At 39.6% G+C, this 12431-nt stretch overlaps 1 protein-coding gene across 1 annotated transcript; it reads right to left on the reverse strand.

Annotated features, from left to right (window-relative positions):
* Positions 1-498: 498 nt before the first annotated feature.
* Positions 499-9440, reverse strand: tollip (toll interacting protein). Its single transcript, XM_029462152.1, has 6 exons — positions 9408-9440; positions 5996-6145; positions 5725-5907; positions 4707-4859; positions 2827-2911; positions 499-2605 (listed from the first exon to the last, which is right to left on the reverse strand). The coding sequence occupies exons 1-6, from the start codon at positions 9438-9440 to the stop codon at positions 2382-2384; spliced, it is 828 nt and encodes a 275-aa protein (XP_029318012.1). The 3' UTR covers positions 499-2381.
* Between the last annotated feature and the right edge of the window lie 2991 nt (positions 9441-12431).

Raw genomic sequence — 12431 nt, forward strand, 5'->3', positions numbered from 1 at the left:
TATTGATCTAATATCAATTTTATGTGAAAAATTGACACATAAATGGCCATTTTAATGAAATGTATCATGTGTTGTAAGATATATTAGTATTTCATGTCTTTTTTTTTATAAAAAGAACACCTGTCCCTTGGGATCCTTGTCATTTCCATCACACCATGCAAAATGTGAATTTGGTGAGTTTTTTAAAAAATGTTTAAACTTGGTGATCACAGCCATAGTCATGTGACAGGAGAGCACATGGCTGCAGCACAAAGACAGATCCATGAAGGGAGCTGATATATGATAAAATCAAGGTCAATATTTGGTAAATGGAAAATATGTTTATTGGCTATCATTTCCAAATAGCTCATATATCCTTTAAATTTAGAAATAATAAGAAAATAATGTATGTTAAATTAAATGTCAGTGGGGTAGCTGTTTTTAGGCTCCACAATTGAATTGTGTCATTGTGTGAATTTAAGGTGAGACAACATTCAACACGACACCTTGCAGCAGCAGCAGTGGTGACATGAGTGTTTATTATACCTCTGATGGCTAAGGGGTTACCGGCAAACCTGCAACCTCCTGACAAAGTATATACACAACACTTGGCTGGATAAATGAAAATAAAAAAATATTATGAAACATTTCTACAAGCATCTATATCTTGTAACACTTCTTTCTGTAACAGTCTTCCATTTAATCAGCTGTTCCTTTTGGCATTGGCAATTGTTTGTAGCTGAAGAGCTCAAGTGGCCCTCAATGAAGCTCTTGCTAACATTGGACGCAGGTGTGTGAGGTCATGTTGCATCACCAGAAGTGCTCTAAACCTGAAGACGTCTCATGAAGTTCATGCCAGAAATCTCTATAATTTAACATTTAAAATGTTTTAATTATTGATTTAAAAATGTAATTGCAAGTGCATGGATTTCCAGATGTTGTGCAGCAGTGAATTGAAAATAACAAAATCACATTACAGAATAAAATGACTGACATTTTAAGAATGAATAATAAAGAGCAATAGATTTGGAATCACAAGCGTAAAGTCCCAACTATCATCTCTTAGATGAAACCTTTGGCAGACAGCACTTCAGAATCAAGACCTTGTAACCTACAAGTGTCAGTGGAAAGCTTTAGGAACTACTTGAAAAACAAGAAGACTGTGTTAGAAGCTGCAGTTCATTACAGCAAACTATGAAAACATCTGTTTTGGTCCTTATGGTATAAGCTTTAACCTGATGGTGGCGCTATAGCAAAGGTAAGGAGGTCCCCAAAAACATTAGGGTTACATTCCAAATCGCATACTTTTTCTTTTGTCTTTTAGTATGTACTGCAACGCACGTATTGTAGCATGCAGTATGCAATAGGGAAATATTACTTCATAACATTGCATCTGGAACTTTGACCCTCTTGCTCATTTATCCCCTGTGCAGAGGATTGTGGGTCTGAATACCCAGAGAAGCATGCTGGCTTGCATACTGCAAAATGTGACCGGATGCAGGAGGACATCCTGGTATTTTTGGCGTACTGCATTGACATACTATGTATTGGGACATACTAAATATTTTTCTGCCGTACTAAACACTACGGTAGTGTGGGTATAAGAACGCACCATAGGAGTCCGTTTTCTAGGACCATGTACATCCAGTCAGGTCACTGTCTCAGGGGGAAAACACTCAATAAAATTCATTAGACTAAATGACTCTGTTCAGGTCTTCACTCGACCGACGTCAATGTGTAGACTTTAAAAGCTGTACAGACAACATCCTGGTGAGCTTCAAAACCATCTGATTTCATCATGAAAAGGACATCTTGATTCTCATCGCGCTCACACTGCGTCTTTATCAAAACTCTAGTTATTTACACAGGATATTACTTTATAACACTTTTCACATCCTTACTCCACTGATTGAAAAATGGGTTTCATCAAAACTTTGCAAATAAATCATTTTTAAATCGCTATAAAAGATTACCTCAGTCCCTCAGGTCATTTGTTCATTCTCAATCCTCATCACCATATAGAATTCTATATAATTTAATACATCCATAATAATTTACCAGATTTTGAACTTTGCACTAAACAGTCTACAGCTACATATGAAACAATAGTCCACTGCAGGTTACTACAGACATGTTCTACACAGAATATTAGCAAAGCATGACTCACTACAGCTCAAACAGTGCATATCAAACCCTGGGATGAGCAGAGTGAACATAGACTGTGAGACAAACCTTAATGATCCTCACATGAATGTCCCAAACACATCTTAAACCAGGAATCAATAAAGGGAGAGGAAACACATCTGTGGCCTGGCTGCTGTGTGTGTGTGTGTGTGTGTGTGTGTGTGTGTGTGTGTGTGTGTGTTGTGTTTGTATGTCCACTATGAGCTGGTGTTCTGCAGTTAGAGCTCCTCAGCCATCTGCAGCAGCGAGTTGATGGCAGCGTCCTTGTTGCCCTGCTGTGCGTCTAGCACAGTGCGAACCACTTCTGAATCCAGGTTGGGGAACATGTCCTGCAGAGCCTTCAGGTCCTCCTCACTGCACGCCGGACCCTGGCCCACAACAGCAGGCACGGCTGCTGGCATCCCCATGGGCACCATGCCCTGGTTGTAGACTGCAGGCACTCCTAGCAACACAGGACACACACTGCTGATGTAAGAGCCAGACACAAGGTTTGGAAATGAACATGGAAAAATGCATCAGTGTCCAAGTATTGTGACATTGTGTCAGTATGACATCATAAAAATGATTTTCTCAAACTGGACAAAGCTCCTCCAGAGCCACAGAAGACATGGGTGGTAAACAAAAAGAACAGAAATGTAGAGTGTGTGTGTGTGTGTGTCTGACCTGCAATGGGCACATATCCTACTCCCTGCTGATAGACAGAGGGCATGAGGACCACAGGCTGAGTCATCATCCCTGCTGGTAAGGACTGTCACAGACAGAGACGAGATTAAGAGCTTCACTGCTTGTACTGAATATGTTTTACATCATCATATCTCAAGGGTAAAGCTTTGTTTCAACATGGGGGGGGAGACACACATTTTGGTCTTCAATCACTTCATTTCCTGCATTCTGGTCATTTTGTTCTGCATCGATCTATAGTAGAAATGTAAATGTGATGTAAAAAGGAAAACAAAATTCAAGTGCAGGTGACAACTCAAAGTGTAAAAATTTAATGGAATATAATTCGTAAGGCTCTCCGGCATTCTATAATGCTTTCAAATATTTATTCTCCTGTCGATAAACTCTTGTCATGTAATGTTATCTCTGCTGAGTCAGCACACATTGATGACATGATTTACTCTTCTGTCCTCTTTTCTCTTTTTTTAGGGAAGTAACCTCTTTAAATGTGGCACTTAATCACCTCAATGATACATGTATTCACTATATTTATTTATAAATCCTGTGACTTTAATAGCTTGTATGTGTTTCAGCAAGATTTCTGCTCATGTTCAAAACTTTTGAAGATTTTGAGAATAACATTGCAATATTTTGAAACAAAAGTTGTAACATTACAAGAATAAAGTCGTGGAAAGAAGTTGAGATTTTAATACTGTTGTAGTAAACAGATGAGAGCAGTCATGTGACCAATGAGTGTTGATCACCTGAAGTCAAAGGTTTCCCCAATAAACACCTGATCTTATGATCAGTGAAAACACAGTTACATGATGTGTGAGGGGATATGAAGCAGCAGCTGGAGAACATCTCCAGACTAACAATCTAACAGAGCAAAGATGTCCGTCTGAATAACGGTCACAGGAGCCTAAGGACTAAGAGCAACCTATTGTATTATATTACTTTATTCGTCCAAAGATTATGACTTTATCCTCAGAATATTATGACTTAACTCTCGATATTTCAGGTCATAATTTGACAGTGGTCCTAATACAATTCTCTGGTTGGGAAGTTCCCCTGCAAAAAAACCTACGCCTACCATACGTGATATCTAACCACTAATAGTATCACATCCCTGCAACCTCAGCGCTCTACGACCAGGACACGTCGGAGGTCATCTCCACACCAGCAGAGGGCAGCAAAGCCAACAGTGAGCAGAGGACGCACCGGCACAAACAAAGTAGGCTGAAGGTGCTTTTGGCCACAGGAAAGTTGTGAGAGAAAAGTGGAGAAATCTTATGCTCCAATTTCATGAAATACTATTAATATTGGTTTATTAGTTGGGATAAATTGCAGCCAATGTTAATAAATGTAATGTTTATACAGACAGACAGACACTTTATTAATCCTGAGGGAAATGTATATCTGCTTCCAAACCAGATAAGGTCAGCTGGTTTGTCAATAACTTGATAACCCCAGTTGTAAAACAGTCGAGAATGTAAATAACCAAAGATGGTCTTTTTAATATCTGTGTAGGTCGGTCACATGTGCTCCTAACTGAGAAATGTAGAGGGATGTGTGTTGCCTTTTGTTTACTACAGTCAACAATACGAAAGAACATGAAGGATGCACGAGGTGCATAGAGCTTCCTGTTTAAAGGAAGTCAACATCACCTCAGCACACCCAGCCGACTACATCTCAATCCACAAAGCAAAGCTTTTCCTCCAGACAACATCAAGTGTAGACTTGCATATTAATGTCTTTACGATCCCAGGAGTAATGTACAATGTGCATCCCTACTGACAACAGAGAGAACCTACAACAGTCACCGTGTGTCAGTCTAAGGAAGATGAGCACTTTTCAGTCTGTTCAACAGTAAATCTACTTACAGCAAAAGACATGACCAGGTTGATCATGCCCTCCTTGTCGTCGCCCTGCCGGCCACTGAGGCTGAACCACTCATCCACCACACTGCCCTCCCTCAGGCTTTCAGGGATGGTGACATGAGTCCATGCTATCCTGTCGTCCATGGAGAACGCTCTCTGGATGGCACATCAGCAAAACATATGGAAACAAACTAAATGCTCATAAGGTCATTTACTCAACACGTGCAAAAAAGAAGAAACAAAACAGATTTTTCATGTTTTTTCACTGAAACCTTACCATTTCAAAATGTTCATCTTACGAAGTGTTTTAAAAAGCAGGAATTCAAAGGTAACACAGGGTGGGTAATTGATGATAAATGATAATTTTTTTGGGGTGAAGTATTCCTTTACACCGTGTCCTCGCAGAGTAGATGTGGTTTAGTTTAAACGCAGTTACTGAGGTCACTGTCCCTACAGGTTAACTAAACGCATGCATTGCAACATCTGCTGCAGCTGTTCTATTGTCACACATCAAGTCTTTTTCATGTGACATTTGTTCCAACTCCGTCACGGAGGCGACTTGAATTAAAGCAGTACAATACTTGAGATAAAGTCAAAGTCAAATCACACAAAAATAAGTTCTTGTTACGGTAACGAGAATAAATGTAATTTGTTACTTCCGCCCCTGCATTTAACCGTGTGGTGTTAAGAAGACAACTGTCATCTGAGAGTGAACTAAATCTAAATTGTGTAAATATTCTTTTACAGGGTACTGTCTTCAACCACCACAGTTATCAATGATCTGACAAACCTGAGGTCATGAATTCCATAAATCCATTACATGAAAAGGAGAACAGTGGTTTCCTCTTTTGTCAAAATTGTCACAATCTCCGCAATTGTTCTTTTTTCGAAACCACTACACCCCTTTGTATCTGTGAATGTGAACGTTAGCATCAGTACAGCCAAATCTGGAAGACCAACAATCCCCACACTGCAGGCTACATTTTTAGCAGGTCCTCTGCAACCTCTTCCACCTGCTCACCTCATCAAAGATCTCCAGGTAAAAGGAGTCCACCCCAGGAGGCACCGTGCACTGGATCACCTTGTTCCAGCGTGGGTTCTTGGCTCCGTTGTGAGCAGTTGGGGTCTCGTAGACGGCATAGCCCAGTCGGACCCGACAGTACGGATCCATCCGAGTCATACCATAGTTTTTAGCCAGCTTGGCCTTTACAGCAAAACAAACAAGTCTTGTATCATATGATCCGTATTGGTACAAATATTCAAATGAGACGCAGCTGTATTTCTGTGTTTACCTGGACCACCGTAATGCTGAGTCGCCCTACGGTGCCTATTGAGCCTCCAAACTGAAGCTGCCTGGCAGCCTGGGCGTCCAGCTGGACCTGCTGCTGCTGCTGGGTGGGAGCGATCCGCAAGAAGTCCTGGGGAAGCTCCCCAATATACACCTGAATACACATATACATACATACATACAGGAAATCAGACTGACAATGCAAAGACAAAAAACACAGCTGAGACAGATGAAAACTTGATGTACCTTGATAATGCAAATATTATTATCGGATTGAATACATCACACTATAACTGATAAGAGTTTCAACTAAGAGTAAAACGCACTACAATGTGTTCAATGCTTTCATTTGAGATTCATGAACTAGTGTAATGTTGACTATCATGGGAGCACGAGGTATAGTTGGAATGTGATTTTGTTTTTTTGTTTTAGAGAGATTACCTCAAAAAAGGCTGAATTAGACGAATACTTCCAAAGATAATTGTATCATTTTGGAGGGACTACACTTACACAAGGTGATGAGGAGTCCTCCCTGTCAGATGGACCAGAAAATTCAACTTATTGAAGATTCACTTGAGTATGAAAGAGGAATCCATCCTCACATCGATGTGAAGGTTCTTTAATCAGACGCAGCATTGATCAGAAAAGTGTGTCTGCACCTGGAAGTCTGGTATTTTCCAAGAACGAGCGCACACGACCCCAACAGGAAGTTCATAGTGAGAGATTCTGTATTCTTAAGAGAAAGAACTCCTTCCGGTTGAATCTACGAACGTTTCCACTACAGTCCAGTACACTGCAAAGAAATTGCCATCTTACTAACCCTCAAGACATAAACGTACTGCTTCTTGAGTACAGATCCAAACATGGTGTCAAAACAAAAGCTGTACAGTGCCTCACTGTTTAGTTTGTGTCGACGCCTCGAGAAGACCCTTTAATACCCCTAAAATGTCTTCATGGATAGTGAAGAAGTTACATGCTTTATTTTAATATAATGCAATTTACCAGTTTCCTTCTTAATTTCCTTTATTAATTTGTTGTTGTTGATGTTAGCCTGTGGCATCTATGATTGTGTTTTCAATGTGTATGTTTAAGCCTTTGTGTAAGTATAATAAAACAATTTAAAAAAAATTAAATTAAACAAATAACTAATGATAATTTATCGGAAGACTTCTGAACATCAAGTGAGTCTAAAACGAGTCCTCCTAATAATGATATGTTCAATAGTTGCTTTCTTGTGCAAGTCATGTGCATATGAACATGTGGTGAACACAATGTAACAGGAGATTTCCACTGTTCAGCTCTCTGAAGTCCTCGCTCACAAATTCATATACAACTCTTTGAAACAGTTTTGGACTAGAATGTGTGCACTAAACTCGGGTTCAGTGGCTACTTTGAAAGTGCTGAAGTACTACAGAGTGTGTGCTACCTAAACTAATGCAGTGTAATACAACAGACCTGCAATAAATCCTCCCTCCATGAAGGTTCTAATGTTCAGTTTGAAATAATTTCTGAAACAATATTTTACTTCTCTCTCAGCTGCACATAGAATTATTTGAAATAGCTTTAAAAAGTGTTGTGGAGGGAGGCCGACCTAATTTAATGAAAAACTGGTTTCTTAACCAAGACTTAATTAATTAATGCAGGTCCCGTCCCACCTTCAAGTGTGGCAGTTCAGAGCGGCTAGAAACACGTTTCAGAGGACACTTCGTAAAAATCTTTTTTTTCAAACGTGCCTCAGCTCTCACCTGGCTGGATTGTCAGAACATCTAGTCAGAGAGTCCATATCAAACAATTCAACACCTCAACATCTCTGCTGGTGCTCCCTACAGACAGGACATGTGACAGCTGTGGGGAACACTACGTCAGTGAAACAGCCAGGACCCTGAACAAGAGACAACATACAACCCACAGCACAGTGGGAAGAAGTCAAAGGTCATGGATCAGGAGTTTGTGGACAGCCAGAGACCATCTTTGAACAGGAGTTACCATACCCCATATACAATTAGCAGTTATCATGCCACTCAAGTTTAATACTAACATTGCATCCGCTGATGAAGACCGTGAGGTCAACCTAAACTTTATTATCCCCAAGGAAAAATCTCTAATGCAGCCAAGTGAAACAAAAAAGACTTGATCAATAAAACATCATTCATGTGATGTGGTTGGTTGCTTTGAGTTGTGATTATTTTATCACATGAGAAAAAGTCTGATATCAGGATGTGGTTAGTATGGAGGCACACAAAGGCTCAGCTCAATGTAAGGTCTGCTAGCTTAAATGAGTCATCTGATATTGACAATTTTAGTAAGACTGATTGGGCTCCTTCTGAATGTCTTCATGTGATTGGATCTGATCTGAGGCTGTATGCCAATATTATTCAGTTTTGACAAGAAAACTGATATCAGTTTGCTGTTTACATCATCACAGATCATATGAAAACGTTTCCACAACCCGAGAGACATAAACCAGAAAGGTGTAAAAGTGGCCAACGAATACAATGTGCCATATAGGGATGGGGTTTCTGCACGTTGTTTAAGATGTAAGGTTTAAGAGCTTTTTAAAAACCTAAAAAAATACTGCAGCAAAGGAAATCGACAAACTAGTACTACAGTAGAGGCCTACAGCGTCACTAGGGATGCACTGATGTGAAATTCTGGGCCGATACCGATGTTTTTGTTGTTGCTATTTATTTAGTTTGTGTTGTTAATATCAGAATGTAGTAGCATTTCTGGAAGGAAACATGTCTTACAAACTGCATGTCACCCATCTTTGTCAGTGTAATACTGCCACATGACAGACATCTTCTTTAATTTCCATTTGTAAGCAAACCACACATCTTTGCCCTAATCGGAGGAACACATCTGTGGTCGTAATGTCAGACATATCCACATGTAATAAGAGAAGTGGGCGGAAGGCAGTAATGTGCAGGTATTTTTTAATAAATACTTAATAAATGGCTCACTACTCAAGTCACTCTTTCAACTCAACAAGTCATGTATGTATTTTTGATGAGTACCAGTACTAAATTACCCACCTCTGGGGATAGACTACTCCTAACGTTACTAACAGGCAACGGTCACAGTAGTTTGCTAACTTTTATCGAGGTTATTCCTTGTTGTCTTTATAGCCAACACGGTGCTATAAAGACAACACTATGTGTTATCAGTGCACGAGCTGCTGGAGCTGATAGAGACTGTTGTGCTAGCTAACCTAGCATTAGCTCGTTCTATTGCATCTTGGCCCGCTGGTGGTAGGTGATAGAGTCAGTGTTGTACACGGCTGCGTGCTCTTTAATAACTGATGTTTGTTAACTATCAGAGATGGTGATACACTGCTGTCGAGGCTAGTTCCGCCTAGCGGTCTGTCTCCGATTATTTCAGCTGAAACACAGTAACACAGAGCCCGCTGTAATTTGTACCTGTCCCCGCTGAGTGCTGATGGTGGTCGCCATGTTGTCTCTTCGTGTCTGGGGGATTAGATTAGATGATCGATTCTTCTTTAATCGCCAGACGGTTATAGCAAATTAAATCACAATTTTAGACCCGTCAGTGCTCGAATCTAGCTCGGATTTGTTAGACTTGACCCGGAAGTGTTTTTTTTTTTAATCTTTATTTACAACCAAGATCCACATTCGGCATACAAATGCAGTTTTTATCCAACAAAAAAGTGATTCAACCTACTGAATCTCAACCTGAATAATCATGTTCGTGAGGAAAAGATTTAAAGAACAAAATTATTTGTCTAAGAATACATAAAATAGAAACACAATTATTATTTTTTAATTCTCTACAATAACCTCATATTGAATATTTTCACGTTTCAAAATGTTTCACGTTTATTTAGACTGAAGCTAGTTTTGGACATCCGACCACATATTCTTGATAAATATAGCAGCAGTAGAACAAGTGGAATTAATATAACTGTTAGTCAATTATGGGTTTAATATATCCCTTAGATAAATATATTTCTCAATTGTAAGTACAAAGGTACTGTGACACTTTCTGGCATTTAGGGAATTGAACTCAATGAAACTTGCGTGTTCATTTAAAAGATGTGTGTCAATCTATTTGCATATCAAATGCCAGGTTGAGGAGGGGCCCCTGGCCCCAAAGACATGTAACTGTCAACATTTCTTTAGGGGGACGGCCAGGGCCAACAGGGCAAATCACCAATCCCCTTGTGTTTCCTTATCTATAATACAGTATGGATTGTGTCGATTATTTGTACGGTGAAAATACCTATCTTCCAGAAATACAATGGAATCACACTTTTTTTTCCCTCAAACATTTAATTTGTACAGAAACCCAACAACCAACACAGATATCATACAGCTGGACATACTGCAGCTTCATGTGGAGCAGGAAGCAAAGAGAAGACCGAGAGAAAAGAAACACTAACAGGTCAATGCCTCACAATGAAATCCCAACAATGTAACACTCCGCAGAAAGAACAAACATTGCATGTACACTACTTCAATGCAATGGAGCAAATTCACAGAAGTACTTCAAAAGGCTTTATCAGTTGGTGTTCCGCCCATATGAGCAAGGAGCATTTACCTTCAAAGAGTTTCAGTCCCAGTGTGCAGTGATAGTTGTCGAAATCAAAAATATGTCATTCAAATGGCACCAGGAAGAAATACTGTACCCACACCCTTCAGATGACAGAACAACCCACTTAAAAGAAGCAGGCACCAAGCGTCCGAGTGCTGACAGACGTTACTCCAGTTTTTCATGTAATCACAAAAACCCATCAGTCATTGCAGACATGCCTTCTGATTCATTTGGTTTGTGAAAGCAGAGCTTAACCTTGTATTAGCAATTTATCTTTAATGACATATTAGCAGTTCTGCCGGTTTTAACTAATTTATTACAAATCAGGCCCACTTTATTAGAGCTAATCATTTTAAATATCTGCATCTGAATTCTATCTCAAGATTGGACACAAAGATCAATGTACCAGGTTACCTGGGAAACAGTATGGTGTGCTTCATAAGGTAATGCATTCCGCCTTCAACAGTAAGAACTTAGGTATACGTCTAAGGCCTTCACAATTATTATTACAGGTCATTTAGCAAATACTATTATACAGAGCGACTTACATTGAACTAAGTACAGGGACAGTTTCCCTGGGGCCCTTGCTCAGGGGTTTGCTCAATCCCGCAAAATAAAAGCACAGGCTATCAAAATACCACAATATGCATAATAATAACAACTGTGGAGGCTATTATTGTCTGACTATATCTATTTGGAGCATTATCTAATTTGGCTCGGTTCTTCTTTAATGGTTGATGCACAAATCATGTGGCTCCTGTAGCTGTGTAAGACAAACTCATCTGTGAAATGCATCTGATAAAAAGTATCCGCACATATTCATTCATGTTCTAATATAATCACATAACATAAACAAACATTTATGATAAGGATAACTTAAATTTGGTTGTTAAAGAATTGTGACCAAAACATGTCCGGAGTGGACGAGCTGGACATTAGAAAGCGTCAGAGCTCTCCGGTGGACAAACTGGAGTTTGTGATGGAGACAAAACACATGTTCACACTGCTCACTGAAATACACACTGATAATGACACTGACATGTCTGTCATCAACTCAAATATTACATATATATATATATATATAAAAAATCATTAAAAAAAGGTAAATTGATCATTTTAATTTTAATTATAATTATTAATTATGTTCTACTAGTTATTAGTAAGGTTATTTGTTATTTTTTCATTAGTTTGTGTAATATGATGTAATTTGTTAATAAACTATATGCTGTATCGATGCTGATAAGAGATGACAATTATATTCTGATTCCATTGGTAAACCATTTATTCACAGTTTATAATTGCACACATATACACGTATTTGTTAATCATTACCAAATTATTTGTAAAACTTTAAGAAATCCTTTGTAAAACATCTATAAACATTAGCTGAATATTTGTAACACTGATTATAAAGTGATGACCAGCCCGATAATGTTTATTGGCAGTTTATTTTGATTTATAATGTGTGCAGTTCTTGTGCCAAGTTGTTTTTTATTCAGTTAGCAGTTGATGGCTTTTCTTGCTGTTTTGCCGCCCGATAACCTTCTCAGTCAAAGTCAGCAGGGTCCCACCCTTGCTGTACACAGCTTGGATGGTTCCCCGCTTCCCCCTCCTGAGGTACCGGATGGTTTACCAGAAGCACCTTGGTGCCGACCGAAAGTCCTTCTTCATAGCTTCTCCGAACTTCTCCCACACCCGCTGCTTTGCCTCTGACACGGCAGAGGCTGCCACCCTTCTAGTCCTTCGGTACCCTGCAACTGTTTCCGGCGTCCTCCCCGATAACATAACCCGGAAGGACTCCTTCTTCAGTCGGACGGCTTCCCTGACCACTGGGGTTCAAGGGTTATGGCCCCTTGAGGCACCTAAGACCTTGAGACCACAGCTCATCACCG

The sequence above is a fragment of the Cottoperca gobio genome, chromosome 3 (assembly GCF_900634415.1).
Source record: "Cottoperca gobio chromosome 3, fCotGob3.1, whole genome shotgun sequence".
NCBI lineage: Eukaryota > Metazoa > Chordata > Actinopteri > Perciformes > Bovichtidae > Cottoperca > Cottoperca gobio.